We start from the raw sequence: 17,559 nt of genomic DNA, 5'->3' as shown, positions 1-17,559 counted from the left end.
TCATTTACTATTCTGTTTACACATAATAACTGCTGTTCACTACTGTAAACAAAAATTTGCTATTCTGCTTACATTTAAAACTCACTTCGCAGAGCTCTGATCTGATAAGTGTATATATTTATTTACTCAATAATTATTTACAAGAACCGTTCATTCTACTGTTTTATGATGAATTAGATAGATAAGACTATGTTTTTACTTGCAAAGCTGTTGGAATTTGTTTTACTCATCTAGTATTTTATCATCTCATTTTACTATTCTGTTTACATAAAATAACCACGTTTTATTACTGCAAAACTTAAAACTTACTATTCTATTTACGTTTCAAAATCCCATCTTAGTGCTTTCAATGCCGCCAAAAATTCACCAAGTTTTGAAGCCAAAACAATTTGGCGCCAACTTACCCCACTTATGGAATATTAGCCATTGTTTGCATATTATCCAGTTTCATGGGAGATAAAATAATAAAATACACTAAATGCAATGTAAAAAAAAAAAAAAAAAAAAAAAAAAAAATTAAAGTTGATCAAGATGGATTCAACATGATGGTTTAACTAAAAAAGGACCTATGCAGTAGCATCTAGCTCAGTATGTAAGCAGTTAATAAGTTTCTTCATTTTTTTGCATATTTTATCTTCCACAGAGTTTAACTTGACACAAATTAATTGCACCCTTTTTATGCTATATAATGGCAATAGAGATCTAGATGTGAAGATTTTTATGTTTTCTTATTAACTTTTCAAATGTGGTTCCCATTCAAGTTGAATTTTATAAACTTTAAATATGATAAATAGTAGATTACCTGAATCATTGCGAGACAGATAGGCAGAGCTTCCATTTTTTCTAAGGATGCACATTCAAACAAGAACCCACAAACTTTCTGTTGCCATTCTTTTTCCTGAAATAGATATATAAAGAAATAAAAATATATTTCACGAAAAAAAAAGCCCAAATATTTATATGAATAATAATTTACACAGCATATATAAATTATATGTGCTAGCTTATATATACTTATAGCTTATATATTAATATAGCTTATATATATATATACAGACACACACATGGGTATGTATATATAATTTAGTAACACATAATTCATACACATTTCTGCACATGGAAATAAAAGTATTTTTAAGGACCATTAATGAAAAAAATTAAAGACCTATAAGCAAATAGGAACTGAATAAATTTAATTATAAATATTATCTATGCTTGAACTTCACTTTTGTAATACCATCCTAAAAATAAAGCAAATACGATATTTAACAATATTTGTTAAAAGAAAGCCCTATTAAAATCACAATCTACTAAAATTTCACAGTTTAAAATACATGCAATTTATGACATTGATTCTTGAACGATATTAGGATAATTACACACTAAAAGCTACAAAACATTTATGTTTTGTAGCAACAACACTCAATAAAATATTTATGCGTCTTTTTAATTTGAAGCCTTCCCAGACATATTGGCCAATTTATATCACTTTCTTTCTCTTGAAGCATCTTTTCTGACAATTAGAAAATTGTCTCAATACGCAAACCAATGTTCTTACTAGTTTCTGCATGCTTTATCTCCTAACTTGTCAACCTCTCCACAATGTACCTATGAGGGTTTACTTGATCTGGTAAAAGTTAAATAGCCCAAAACTTCCAACAGACATGAAGCAAATTATGGCTACGTATGAAAGTAACTACAGAGTCAGAAAACAGTTTAAATACGCCTGTTATTTAAAACGAACTTAGAACAAAGGCATGTTCTAATGCTAACAAAATCAATTACAGCTCATGGTGATGTAATTACACAAGAAGAGTCAAACTCAAACTAAAAAATCTGATGTGTACACCACATGACTTCCTTGTACAGAATATTAAATTATACACATTTTTTCTTGCATTTCATTTAAACTTATTGGATTGAATTAAATCTACTTCGCCGACAGCGCATAAACCACAATAGAATAAATGCATTCTTTAAAATTTACTCTAGTATTTGTTTACCATAGCGACACTCTGGTGCTAGATTCACTTAACAGTATTAATAATTATATAACAGTTAACTTACGTAATAATTATATAACGGAAACTAACTGTTATATAATCCAATAATTATATAACAGTTAACTTATACACTGACTAACAATAAGTATTTGGACACATATGCAAATGACGATATCTGCGGTCCTAAGGTACATCACGGACTCCGCCGGTATATATCATGTAGGAAACAGCATCGGCTTTAGTTGCATGCAAGATGCCTCGCAGTTTGGAGCTCTCTGATTTCGAGAAAGGTATAATTATCGGGTATTACAAATGTGGCCGATCCTTAAGGGACATACCTAGCGATCTGAAGTACCCAAAATCGACAGTGGCCTATGTGATTAAGAAGTGGAAAGTAAGCGGTGATTGTCGGAATGTGCCCCGAGTCGACAGACCAACGAAACTGGGAGATAGAGACCGACAAGTGCTATCCAGAGAAATTCGGAAGAACCGCACCCAACCCATGGCCCTCATCCGCGAGGAGTCTCAACAGACATCCGGGAGTATTGTTTCAATGAATACCATCTGTAAGGAAACACATCTGCTTGGTTTTCATGGTCGTGCTGCTGCCCATAAGCCTTTGATCACAAAGTCCAACCACGCTGCTTGGTTAATGTGGTACAAAGCACATGGAAATTGGACCATAGATCAGTGGATTCTTTGGAGTGACAAATCAAGGTTCACCCTTTACCGTTCGGATGGCAGGGTCTGGGTCTCGCGTCTACCTGGAGAACGTCTCCTGCCAGAATGCATTGTGCCAACAGTCAAGTTCGGCAGAGGTAGAATTATGGTCTGGGGGTATTTCTCCTGGTATGGGCTGGAACCCTTAGTCCCCATTCATGGTAAGCTCAACTCCGATGCCTACTGCACTATTTTGGATGACAGCGTGTTTCCTACGTTGTGGGAGTTTTACGGGTTGGACCCCTGTTACTTTCAGGACGACAATGCCAGTTGTCATGTTTCGACGTTAACTAAGGCTTGGTATGGTGCCAATGGAGTTCATCGAATGGACTGGCCTGCCCAGATTCCAGACCTGAACCCTATCTAGAACCTCTGGGACAAGTTGCATCGCCGAATTCAGGGGTGCACTACCCGTGCAAAATCGGTGAAGGAACTTCTATGTCTTCTCCAAGCCAAATGGAAGAAAATACCACTAGCTGTCATACAAAGACTTGTGGAAAGTCTGCCCCGGAGGGTCCACGCTGTAATTACCTCTCGTGGAGCATCTACCAACTATTGAATTTGAATAAAGTTAGTTTTTCTTTTCTATTACAGGTGTGCAAATACTTATTGGTAGTCAGTGTATATTTCGTTCATATTATAACTCATAATGCACAAAATTTATATCATTTAAAGAATAGAATTATCTAATCATTGCCACATGTTCTATTCAAATACTATAATAAAGCTAGAATGAAGTATAAAAGAAATTAAGCAAACAAAACAAAAAAGAAACAGTTTTTCACAGATGATTGAGTATTTCTCATTTAATTAATTCAGTTCTCACTTCGCGAGAAGGCAAAAATACATAAAAACTCAAAATATCTATATTAAAAATTACAAAGTAAATCTTACACTTATTTCCTCGAAAAAATTCCAGAAAGAATTAAGCATGATTTAATTGGCAATAATAAATGAATGCGTTATCTTTGTTGTTGCGAAGCTAAGTTTCTGTAGATTGGCAACAAATCCACTAGTCTCCTGTTTCAAACGTAAACATCAATGGCCGCCATAAAAAAAGGCTTAGCGGCACTTAGACAACTTTAAAATTGTTGATAATTCTAAAAATATTGCATACAGATTTACTAAAGGCATAAAAACCTTAACTGGAAGATAAAAACAACATAATACAATCATTTTTAAAGCAAAAAAATGTACAATTTACAAACATATAAGAGTAAAGAAACTGAGATCACTGAGCCGGGTAACCGAGTAGATATATATATAAATATATTTATATACGTTTGGTGCGGCCGATTGCAACCAAAATACGAGGTGCACATCTACATGTTATAGCAGTCCTATATACTAAATTTCCACGTTCTGAGGTTACTCGTTTTTGAGTTATGTGAGATATGTACGTACGTACATATGTTCGTACAGACGCCATGAAAAACTCTCTTCAGAATTAATTTTAAAGCAGTTTTATAATTTTTTTGAAGGAAAAGAGTATTTTATTCTGTCCTTACATACAGATATCACGCAAAAACATTGTTAAATTGCATTTGATAGCGGTCAAAATGGATATTTTCGTTGAAATATGCTGCCTGAAACTTTTCGCGATTACAATACTTCCTTTTTACTTCATACAAGGAAGTAAAAAGTGGACTAGTGGTCAAAGACTATACAACTGAATTTTAATTTAAGCTGGCTCAGCAACTCTATCATCATAACAAATTCAAATGTTGGCAATGATAATGCAAAGACGAATAATTACAAATTATCAGAGCTGGCAGGAACTAATGCAGCAAGCAAGTAGAGGTCAGAAACACATTTCTGTTTTACACGCGAAAAACCTCAGTTTAAAAACTGTCTAAGTGATTTGCCTTCTAGTGAGGAAACAGAAATGAGAAATTATAGTAAAGGCTTTAAACTAGGTAATTTATATAATACTAATAACTGTACATATCTTTGAAGAATAGTTTTCTTTCTCTTTCTGTATTCAGTTTCTTTCAACATGTTGCATCTCCATTTTAGAAATTTTGGATTTAATTAACGATTTCTGTTATTCTAAAAAACTATATGCATTTAGAATGCATAGAAGAAGCTGGTAATTTTATTTCTTTAAGGAAATGAACATTCAAGAGAAATATGAAATATACACCGTAAGGGCCGATTACAGAGGTGGTGTGGCACAATTTTTATAATTTAGTGACACACAGAGAAACAAAATCTAGAAATAGCAAAACTTTTAGAATTTAGAGCAGGCATTGGAAGCAGAATTTAGAAAGGCATTAGGCAGCAGAATTTAGGATTCACAGGAGATTACATCAGGCGGGAAAATGCCTAGCACCAGCCCTGTGTATCATGCATTAAGACATATTAAATGAATCTTTTAAATTATCAAATTTCAATTTCTTTATTAATGGAAAAATTCCTTTCTATATGCATTTAGAAATATGCACATACCTGTCCATGTGATCAGAATAGAAGCATTTTTGATATTTTCCATGCTTGTGTCTAGTGAAAAGTATGGATAATAAAGGAAAGATACACATATTAAGAAAAAGATTCTAGTATCAGAAGTAAAACATTCAAATATTATATTTTGGTTGTTCTTCCAGATGTTCTCCAAGAAGTAAGAAATTCGCAAACTTTCTGTAAAATACGTCCATTACATGTTAATACCATGGACACATTTTTCATTTTGTCGCATTTTTCTGGTATCTTGTAGAAACGTGCGTCTATAAATCTTTCCTTTAAATCCTTCTCAACTTTCCAAGCTGCAATGTCTAAAATCCTAAAGAAAAATTACCGCTACCAATTCCATAACAGCAAAAAGCCAAAAATATATTGAAAAAAAATCACAGGGAAAAACTGTAAAATTAACATTATAGAGAAAACTGATACATATTCTGAGACAATAACATGGAAAAAACTCTTGCCATGAAATTAAAAAGAAGAGTTACATAGCTAGCTTTTGCTAAGAATTGTTTCCTAAATTGTGCTTTATAGCATTATACCTTTTTTATTTTTCAGATTCAAAATATTGTATAAGTGGCCAAAATGGAAATTTATAATATAGCAGCGAAAAATAAAAATGTTCTATTTTATTTTAACGTTACTTTTTAAATATAATTTCAATACATTGTTGCATGCGTACGGGTTCATTTGAATTAAATGCACAAGTCCGATGAAAAATGGACAAAATTTATTATTATCACAACAAAAATGCTTAAATTCCCTCAGATATTCTTTCAGTATTACAATATCTCACAGTAGTTATCTTTTAACTACTCAAACGTTCAACAGAAGTTAGTTCAAAACATCTAAAGAAAGCTAATCTCCGAATTCAGTACAATCTACAAGAGCAGTTTTCTAAACAAACTCTAAAGACAACAACAAACTAACTAAAAAAATTGAGAGGTTTTCCTCCTTTTTATATGATTTTAAATCGCGTGCAAGAATTTTCTGGAACTTTTTAAGGACCAAAAATCGGATCCAAAAAACCTAAGGACATTTAAGGACCGTACGAACCCCGAGTTAAGTTACAGAGACTATAAAGGAAATTATCTCATAGGAAATTTGAAGTCAAATTTAGAATGCAAATGTGCACTATTGTGGTAACAATTAATTGGAATTTATAAATAAATGCACTAGAACATCAATTAAAATGTAAAAGAGAAGAATAAAATAACAGAATTATTGCTGATTGCATATATATTGCCTAAGAATATATGATTTTAAGTAAAAACATAAGCACAAGTTAGGTTTAATAAAATAAAAGTTTAGAATTATTTTCACCCTGCTTCTAGCATATGTAGAAAGAATGTATGAATAATGTACTTACAATTTTGGTCTCCGAATTATCCTTGGTCTTTCTTAGTAATTACTACATATATAATTATAGATTTTTAATCATTCTGCTACAAAAATTTTTATTGTAGAAGAAGTGAAAATCGCCATGTTGCTGCCCTCCATAATACACTACATTTTCTGTCTTCTTTGATATATTTATGATAAATATTATATATTTATATTATATTTTTATGGAATTTGATTAAATTCATTATTCCAATTTTAACAATATCACACAAGATATAAAAATCACACCATATAAATAAATGAGCTTCTGCAGTAGAACATCTGCTGAATTCACAACATACCATCTCACTTTACTGTGTGCGTAAATCAGGTATAGGTTCATAACTTAATATCAGAGAGATACTTGCCTTACTAAGCATATGCAATGTAATACAAAGCATTATAAAAAGTAGGTTCACAATAATGAAACTCTTAATCTCTCTCTTTTTATCTACACTTACACAAAACTAAGGGAAAAAAGCCTATATGCAGGTGACCATTGAATTTACACAGGTTCGAATTCTGCAGATTGACTTATGTGAAGATTATTTTTTGATTACTGTACTAGATATTAATACACATTTTGGAGATTTAGAGTTGATTGGAAAACCAACAGGCAAATTACATTGGTTAAAAATGTAAAAAAAAAAAGGGGGGGGAAGAGAAAGAGAGCTAGATGTACCATAAATATGTAAAATGTATATAGATGTTTGTCTAATTTATCACTATTTACCATTTTCATCTAATTTATCATTATTCTTCTTAAAATAAAGACCAAACATTTACAAAATGGCAAAATTTGCAAATATGTTAAGACATAAACATTTGAAGGCTAAGTAACACCACTTTGCGACACACATTCATTGGTTATGTATATCATTATACTTATTTTTTTACTGTGTGTAACATTGCATTTTATTATTATTACAATGACAGGATATTAATTCCACAAATTTTCATTGATTGCTTGACATAATATCAAAAAGAAATGAAAAGATAAACAAATGAATTTGGATTTCGCCTTAAAGGAAAATATTTTGCATACAGGTTCTATAAAACTACCCAATGTTCAATAAATTTCAATAATCCACAGGAACATTCAGAAATAAAATCCAAATATATCTGGCCTCTCCTGATGCCTATTTTAGATCTTGAAATAAAGGAACACATGCGATAGAATGGGTAAAATCAGATACAGATTATAGCAGAAGTTAAAATGCAGTATTTTTTTGGTAAGAGAGAATAAATTAGTTTGGCTTAATTGATTATGGCAAAGCACACTAGGGCTATCTGCCTAAGTGAAGTGATGTCTTTGTGGACAACTTTCTAAGGAGAACTAGCTTGTATATAATGTTACATTTCAGGAAAACCATTAAAATGCCCATGCAGCCAGTCCATTCGCCTGGAATATAACCCAGGTTGAAACTACCAGTGCTCAGCAATTTTACTAAATTGATACAAGAAGAATTAAATACCTCTGAAACTATCTCACTTAAGATGAAAGCTTTCAAAACTTTTTTGTCACTTCTTAATATTGATAAAATTCAAATGGCAATCATGACTAACTTTTCAAAATATTAAGAGATTATTTAATAAAAAAGGTTCCATAGATACATAAAAAATATTCTAATGCATTTTTCCTTGTTATGTATATTAATTATTTACTATAACCCTGAGATTAAAAAGGAAATCTGCTCACTTTTCAATAAAAAAAAGGTCCACAATTTCCAAAATTCTTTTATAATATGCTATTCATTTTTAACATTTTAAATCCCATAAAAAATTATATTAAGATTTTTTTATACAATCACCAAAAGATATATTATAGTCTTCCAAAAAGAAAGGATAACTGGTCATCTAAGTTTAAAGAAATATAATCCCATTTTAAATATGATCATACACAAAATATAGATATTTTTCAAACTGAAAACAAAAAAGGTACACTTAAAAAATGTATGAAATACTCTCAATTATAAAAATACAAATATATTACATTACTTCTGCACTATGTGGATTTAAAAGAATGTTAGATATAAATTAAAAAGATGGCATAAAGGCCCTTTAAAAAAGGCAATTAAAATCAGTTTTATTTCCAATTTCCATCAGTTACCTGTGAATTATTGTATTTTGTATAACAAGGTCATCTATTAAATTAATTGAAAATCTTCTAAAATTGAATTTTAACCATATCAAATTACATAAATTCTAAGAAAATCCTAATTCAGTAAGTTCATTAAGATTAACAAATGAATGGTCACCACAGATGCATTTTGTTGGATAGTTTAAGTAATTTCATTTGCATTTCATATTTAATATATAAAAATCATGCATTTAATCTACACAACCAGAAATTAAACCTAAGATGAAAAACTATTCAGAATAATACTATAATATATAATAATATGAATAATACTATAATATATAATAATAATATTCTGAATACTATAAGTATTCAGAATTTCTATTAATTGCTCGTTGACACTACTGCTGAGCTAGATTAAAAATCTGATTAAAATTATATGCAATGGCTTATTACAGTAAATGATACAAATAGATATTCATAAATAAACATGCAAGTAAGTTATAAAACATTAATTATACAGTCAAACCCCATTATAGCGATCAAAGTTTATAATAAAACCCTAGAAATAGCATCACACCTTTTAGTCTCCCAACCAATTTCTTATAAACTACAATGTAATTTTATACACCTATAAGGAACTTTCAAGTGTATAAACATTGTATATAACAGACTCTGTGCAAATCATGGGCTGAATTTTTTTAAAAATCTTTTCTAGAATTTCTGAAGGCACCAAATTAAAAACTATTAAGCCTTAAATCCACTGTTTAGGATATTAAAATGATAATTAACACCTTCACGTTACCATACCTTTATCCTCATCTTTTTCTGTGTTATAAACAGATGGCTATGAGAGGCAGATGCAGTACCCAATTTTTGAAAAACCAGGAAACATAATAAATATACTTTAGCAGATTCTACTGACACATTGTGTTAGGAATCAAATTAAAGTATTTCCTTCCCTCACTAGATGGTGTTTGGGGCTCCACAAGTGAGAGCAATTTAACTCTTTAGTGGTTGCAAGATTAAGCTAATCTTTGTTTCTACATATGTGCAATATCTGTCTGTCATAAATTTGTAATGAAGTTCGTGTTCATTTGTGTCCACTTCAGAGCTTAACTAGAATGCGAGCTGAGCTCAATGATGACCATAAAAGGTTAAACATTTTGTTGGCAGGTTTGCTTAATTTAGTTAGTTTTGTCATTCAGATACAAGTATGCAGAAAAAATGTTAAGCTGTCAGTTTTGTCACTCTGATACAAATATGTAGAAAATATTGAGTTCACCTGTCTGACCCAATCTTTTCACTTTCTTACAGCCACCAGAAAATAGATAGTTTATGCTGTAGTATTCAAGAACAGCAGTTAAACATGTGTATTTATTGTTATGTTTTATGTGACATACATTGTATTGTAAAAATCTGGGAAAAGTGTATGTCATCTAACCTAAGAAAATCTTTTTTACAACTTAGACACCATCATTATGAGGTACAGTCAAAAGTCGGTAATTCGGACACCCATAATCCGGAATGATCTATAATCCACACCACAAACTTTCTGCGCATGCGTCACATTTGACGCATGCGCGTAAGACATTTACGGCTGCGAATTTGCATGTGCGCGTGCGCAAAATACGTTTACGAATGCACGTTTAATGTATGACGGACGGTATAAGCTAAGCTAAAATTATCTAATTCAGTTAACGTTGCAGATTGCGTTGTTCCTTAATCTTCGAATTGTATTCGGCTTATTATTTTTTGCAGACTGTTAGAGCAATTTTATAAAAGTAAGCTTGAACTTTCGATTATGTCAAATAGAATTTCTGATATATATTTACTAATACGTAAAGGATCTACAAAGCGAAAGTATGTTTTGAAGTCCATTAAACAAAAAGTGGAATTGCTGCAAAAAATGGATAGAGGCATATCCTTTGTTTATCTAAACTTTAACGTTTGTTTATGTAAACTTTGTTTATCTTTAACGCCGCAGCGCGCAATGAATTGGAAGTTGATCTGTCAGCACTATCCTTATCTTCAGGGCAGATGTTTTTATTTTATTTGGTTTATAATTCCTTACTAAATGTAGTATTTCATCTATGTACTCTGTCTTTGATATGATTTAAATCAAATTCCTCACCATATATTAGCGAAGAAAGTGATAGAGGTTATTGAAAATGACAAAATTTTGGTTGACAAATTAGTCGGTATTCTCGACACAGCAATTATAGGACTTGAACAGCGGAACTTTGTAACTGAACAAGAAATTATGTCTGTTTATAGAATTAAAGAGAATGTATTATCACATAAAAAACGAAACAACTTACATTGAAAGAAATGTTTAATAAAGTAAACAAATAAATATTAAGCTTTTTTTTTTGGAAATTTAGATACCCTTTAGATCATAATTGTTCTTTATTTCATAAATTACGGTTTCATATTTTTAATTTTATAATTTCTGCATGCCATCTTACCAGATTTAAACTGATGATTTATAATCCGGAATCGCCGAAGTACCGAGGAGCCCGGATTAATGACTTTTGACTGTATTTATTGTTCCTTGTCAATAAGAAAGATATGACTAAGTTTTCATATTTATAATTATAATTAGAATTATCAATGTACCTGTCTCTGTCAGTGGATTCTGACAACATTAGTTGACAGTAGATGATGATTGATTATGCATAAGGCTAAAGAACCTTTGACCCATTGAGATAGAGCTTAAATCTGTTCTTTGATTGAGCTATCAGATAGCACTCTGATGCTTACTCATAATTATAAATGCATATTTTGAAAACATTATTTTTGATAGAAATATATAATTGAAGGTTATGGGTCTAAACCCTGACATTTGTACAAAGTAAGTTTTCACGTAAAATTATTAACATATGGTTAAATTGAAAACAATGAAAAAAGAAATTTAGTAATTGCATTTAATAATAATTATTATTAACATTTAATTAAATTTAGTTACTATTAACATCTTTTGGGAGATATGACAATGTTAATCACTGTTGCTGTGCAATTGTTCAATCAATTTATACAGTATTTTGTGAGATTATCCTTTCTCCCCTCCCCCTGATCAGAACAGATATAGTGAACCAAATTTTGGTCCTTCAATGTTTGTTATAGTGGGGTTTGACTGTATTCCATTAAATGACAGAGACAGAAATTGATCTGTAAAAGACTTAATACTATTTTTTTCATTTAGACATAGATTAATATGCAAAATATTTCCATACTAACTTTTTTGCTTACAGCCATAGTTTTTAAGAAACATGAGGCAAAGTTTAGAGCCACTGGATCAGAGGAAAAATTTGATATAGGAACATTCTGTTGAAATAGAGTAAAACAAGAAATGTTACATAATTAGAAGATAAAAAAAAAATAATTTTGGCATGTACTACTAAATATTTGAAAATACAATATTTATGAAATTTACTGTTATCAATATTTGGTACAGAGTAAAAATATTTTGAAATTATTTATGCTGCCACCTAAGTAAGCAATGATAATCATTAATTAAATATAAAAATAATTGTTTAGCTGAAGAACGTCATTAAAAAAAATTTTTTTTTTATTTATGCTGCTAAATTTTTATATTGCATGCATGTAGCCCAAAACAAAACAATAACAACAACAACAAAAAACCATTAAACCTTGTCTTGGAATAATGACATTAAGTAAAAAGGTATGTACATAACTGTTAGACTACATTCACACAATGGTTTTTGTCATCATAAGATTTTGCAGCTTACAGCATAAAAGTCATTAGGTCCATTCACACCTGTTTTACAGGGTTTAATCTACAGCCGATCCCAGAAGGGAAAGTTGCACACGCATAAATGTGTAGTTGACTCAGTGAAACTGCCAATCAGCATTTGTTTCACTGTAACTGTTTACCTCTTTATTGGTATGAAGATGAAAGACTAGAATTTGTAGGCAAAATTCTTAAACCAGTTTTTGTGATGCAACAATGACTGGTTGCCTAACAACAAAGCTTGGCTTAGACCTTTTATGATTTTATCATGTGAATGATGCTTTACGATCATATGATGCCCTATGTTTTTGTAAAATATGAATACAATTAAACATATATAATATAGTTTATGCAAAAAGTTTTCACACATAAAGTTAGTAATCAATAAAATTACTTCATAGAAATTTAATAAAAGAATAATTATATTTTGAACTAAAATATACTCAATATTTTCATTAGTTATGAATTAATTAATTATTACAAACACACACACATATATATCGGGTCAGTCCATAAGTTCGTGCGCATTAAGAGTATGCATGGAATTCATTATGACGCATTTACTAAAACAATAAAATTTTGAACCTGTTGAAACTTGCCATCGTTTGACTAACATATTATTCAGTTCATCACCAACTTTCATACATATTGAATGCATTTTAGTACCTATAGAAGATGAATATAGATAATCAGTACAAACGTGCTATGCTACATTTTTTAATTTTCGTGTGGTGAATGGTTTGCAGGTTTGCAGCAATAAAAATTAATAGTGTACATGGTGAACACACTATTAGAGTAAACCATTTCTGGGCATTTCAGTTAGAAAAAACAGCATTGATGATGAACCCCGTTCAGGACGTTTTGAACCGTTAGAACCAAATCAAACGATTAATTCAGAAATTTACAGTGAACAACTTTGCCATCTAAACTCAAAATTGATTAAAAAACGCCTACGATCGGTCAATATGTTTCATCCTTCTAACGCTAGACTGTATACGGCTCAAACAATGCTGCAAAAATTTAGTGAATTGAATTGGTAGCTTTTGCCACATCCTGCTTACTCCCCAGGTATTGCCCCAAGTTATTTTCACTTATTTCGTGCCTTACAAAATTTTTTACAGGGAAAAAAATTAAATTCTAAACAGGATGTACACAATAAGCTTTGAAGTTTTTTTCATCAAAACCAGAGTCTTTCTACAGCAATGACATAAAAAAGCTGCCTGTAAGATGGTAAGACACTGTAGATAATGGAGAAAAATATACAATTGATTAAAATGTTAAATTGTGTTTTTTTATATTACTTAAAAATTTACCAAAAAATGCACATGAATTTATGGACTAACCCAATATGTGTGCCTATTAATATGCATTATCCATCGTATTAAAAAAAATATGGTGGAAATTTATTAACAAATTAAACTTAATTGGAACAAATTGATAATAGATCTTTAAATTACTGATTTAAATTTAAGTTCCTCCCCTTTTGCTTTGGGTCACTTTTCCTGCAGTAATTGCAATGTGAAAACTCTTAAAAAATCACTGTGTAGGATTAAAGCACAAAACTATGAAAACTATCAATATTCTGGAAACAATATAAGCACTCTCTTTTACTACCTATGCTTGCTAGCTAATGGACATTTCTTGCTTAGCTGCTTCTGTTCACTATTAAAAGTGTAATACGACAAAATGCAAACTGTGGGGTGCGAATTGCACCCACTGCATTGTGCCATTTGATACAGTAATCAACAAATTATAAAGATGAGTGCTTGGATTAGCATGAGATTTTTGAGATTCTTTAAAAGTTCATGTCATCTTCTACTATGTAATATATATATATACACATACATGTAACGAAAGCAAATTTTAGAAGTACTGATGTAAGAACACTGAGGTGTAGAACCGTAGATACTTGAAGCTTACAGCATCGACCCACACTAGAAGAAGAAGGCAAGCCAGATTAAATTCCATTTTTATTTAAATTCACATTTGTGATCACAATTCATTTGACACTCCAATCATGCCTACTCAAAAACATTTACATTTTTTAATGCTATTGTGATAAGAAGAGAGCAAAGCATCTAAGCAGCACAGAAGTTGAAGCCAGATGTAGCAATTTATCCAATATGTAAGATTGTCAGAAGGAAGGTTTTGGTTAACAATGTTTCAGTTCTCAGAATTCAGGTTCCCAATCAACTACATTGACATTATGGAAGCTTTGTGACATAGATTAATCTAGAAATGGTGCAGCCCAAAGATAATGTTATTTTTAGAATAGAGAAACTACGGAAATTAAAAATTAAGAAATTAGTAGATATTAATAAATTAAATTACAGTACAAAGTCTGTAATCCGTACTTGTTGTGACTTCGCCGATTCCAGATTAGGGGTTTTTCTGGATTATAGATCATCAATTTAAATCTGGTAAGATGGCATGCAGAAATTATACAATTAAAAATATGAAACCATAATTTATGAAATAAAGAGCAATTATGATCTAAAGGGTATCAAAATTTACAAAAAAAAAGGCTTAATATTTATTTGTTTACTTTATTAAACGTTTCTTTCAATGTAAGTTGTTTAAGTTGCTTCATTTTTTTGTGCTAATACTTCCTCTTTAATTCTATAAACAGACATAATTTTTTGTTCAGTTACAAAGTTCCACTGTTCAAGTCCTGTAATTGCTGTGTCGAGAATACTGACTAACTTGTCAATTGAAATTTTTTCATTTTCAATAACCTCTCTGTCACTTTCTTCACTATCGAAGGCAGCATTTTCTGAATCTAGAACCATACTACAGATTTCGCCGTCCATTAATTGATTGATGATTGGGGCATTGTCATCGCAATGAAAAACTTACATCATCTTCATTTATTACTGCTTCTCCACATTTCTTTACAAAATCCAATAACTGGAAAATTTCACCTTTAGTTTGCGATGTCTGAAAACCTTCAAATTCGCGGCTAGCATCTTCATCATCCTCACCATGAAATATGGTAGACGGCCATAAATTATGCCAAGTATTTTTTAACGTATCTGGAGACACATCCTCCCACAATCTTGAGATGCTCCACACAGCAGATTTTATGCTAAAAAATTTCAAAACATCTTGAATAATCTTGCTATTGTTCACGAAATTTAACACAGACGTTTACACATGCGTGTAGTGAACGGAAGATACCATCCTCGCATACACGTATACCTACCAACTACGGCAACGCCCTCTTAGTTCTGATTTACAATTACTTTGTGCACCAGCGATGCTTGGCACAGTGCCAGTTTCAAGTCCAGTTATGATTAAGTTCTCGATATGCATTATGCACATGCGTAAAGCATACAAAAAAAAAAAAAAAAAAAGGTTCTGGCTTTGAGGTCCATATTAAAGATCATTCTGGATAATGGATGTCCGGATTATGGACTTTGTACTGTACAACGCTGATTGACATATTTTTTATCTTATATATATACACACACACATACATATTTTTATATATATGTTTATGTGTTGATTCAGTCACATATTTATTAATAACATATATATGTTCATTTACTGATGTTAATTTACACATAATGTAAGTAATACAGTACAAAGTCTTTTATCCGGATGTCCATAATCCGGAATGATCTATAATCCGGACCCCAAAGCTACAAACTTTCTGCGCATGCCCATAATACATTTACGCATGCACATTTAATGTATAACAGACGGTATAAGCTAGGCTAAAATGATCTAATTATCTATTTCAGTTAATGTTGCAGATTGCATTGCTCCTTAATCTTCTAATTGGATCTGGCTTATTATTTTTTGCAGATTGTTAGAGGAATCTTATAAAAAGTAAGCTTGAACTTTCGATTATGTCAAAAAGAGTTTCCGATTCTGGAGCGGTCAAAGAATCTACAAAGTGAAAGCATGTTTCGATGTCCATCAAACAAAAAGTGGAATTGCTGCAAAAAATGGATAAAGGCATATCTTTTGTTTCTCTAACCATTCCGAAATCTGTTTATCAATTTCACGCAGCACTGCAGGGGGGAAACATCGCGGCATGCAATGAACTAGAAGTTGATCTGTCAGCACTGTCCTCATCTTCAGGGCAGATGTTTTTATTTTATTCGGCTTATAATTCCTTACTAAATGTAGTATTTCATCTCGATGTACTCCATCTTTGATCTGATTTAAATCAAATTCCTCATCATCATATATATCACGAATGCACATCAAATAGTTTTCTGGTTGCAATATTCTAATTTCAACTATGTGTAATGTATGCTTTACGCATGAAAATTACATTGAAAGAAATGTTTAATAAAGTAAACAAATACATATTAAGCTTTTTTTTTGTAAATTTTGATACCCTTTAGATCATAATTGCTCTTTATTTCATAAATTATGTTTTCATATTTTTAATTTTATAATTTCTGCATGCCATCTTACCAGATTTAAATTGATGATCTATAATCCGCAAGAACCCCTAATCTGGAATCGCCAAAGTCCCGATGAGTCCGGATAAAAACTTTGTACTGTAATATACAGGTGATGATAAAGGAAAATAAAAAGAAGCTGGTGCTGACTTTTCTTGAATAATAGGTAGCTTGTAGACTAGCAGTGTGATCTTTAATTAGATATAAATTACAACATAGCAATGCATATATTGTGATAAGAGTATTTGCAATTTTATAATTAAAGAGATATGTCTCACATTAGAACTTGCAATGAAGAGGGATGGCAGACTAAATGATAATAAAACAGAGATCAAGATTACTGTTTTCAGATTAAGCATGGCAAATTGCCTTGATTTCTCAACACAGAGATGGAGTTTCTTGAATTTTCTTCACTATTTGTCTAAGTTTTTACTTTTACGCTTTCTGTTACATAAGTGCACGCATCATTTACATAAGAATCATATGATGGGGATGATTCTGAAATGACATATGTTAGAAAGGTTTATTACAAACAATTTACTTTTTTTAGACTGGAAAGGGAAAATAACTAAATTAAAAAGGAAACTTACAGAGCTATTAACAAATTAAAATTATTATTTTCATCTTGCATGTATGCATGCCTGCTAAATGTATGCACGTATGTTATCAGATTGGGGAGGAGGTAATTACATGCATGCACACATATGATATTCTGTTGCTATTGTTGCCGTCTTGTCCATGGAA

General features: G+C 31.0%; 1 protein-coding gene across 3 annotated transcripts in view; it reads right to left on the bottom strand.

The window, feature by feature from the left end:
• Positions 1–17,559, bottom strand: part of shtd (anaphase promoting complex subunit 1) — a 221,328-nt gene that overhangs the window by 11,949 nt on the left and 191,820 nt on the right. For 2 of the 3 annotated variants that reach the window (XM_085813065.1, XM_085813066.1), the window contains 2 exons: positions 11,887–11,973; positions 803–898 (listed from right to left, as the gene is read on the bottom strand). In XM_085813065.1, the coding sequence (XP_085669191.1) occupies positions 803–898; positions 11,887–11,973 (183 nt within the window). The remainder of the gene's footprint in view (positions 1–802; positions 899–11,886; positions 11,974–17,559) is intronic. The other variant, XM_085813067.1, reaches the window with a different exon arrangement.

This window comes from Stegodyphus dumicola, chromosome 3 (genome assembly GCF_044657685.1).
Source record: "Stegodyphus dumicola isolate Sdum_Otavi_A_Nest chromosome 3, ASM4465768v1".
NCBI lineage: Eukaryota > Metazoa > Arthropoda > Arachnida > Araneae > Eresidae > Stegodyphus > Stegodyphus dumicola.
The sequence above is the reverse complement of the archived record's forward strand: the minus strand, read 5'-3'. Positions and strand labels throughout refer to the sequence as shown.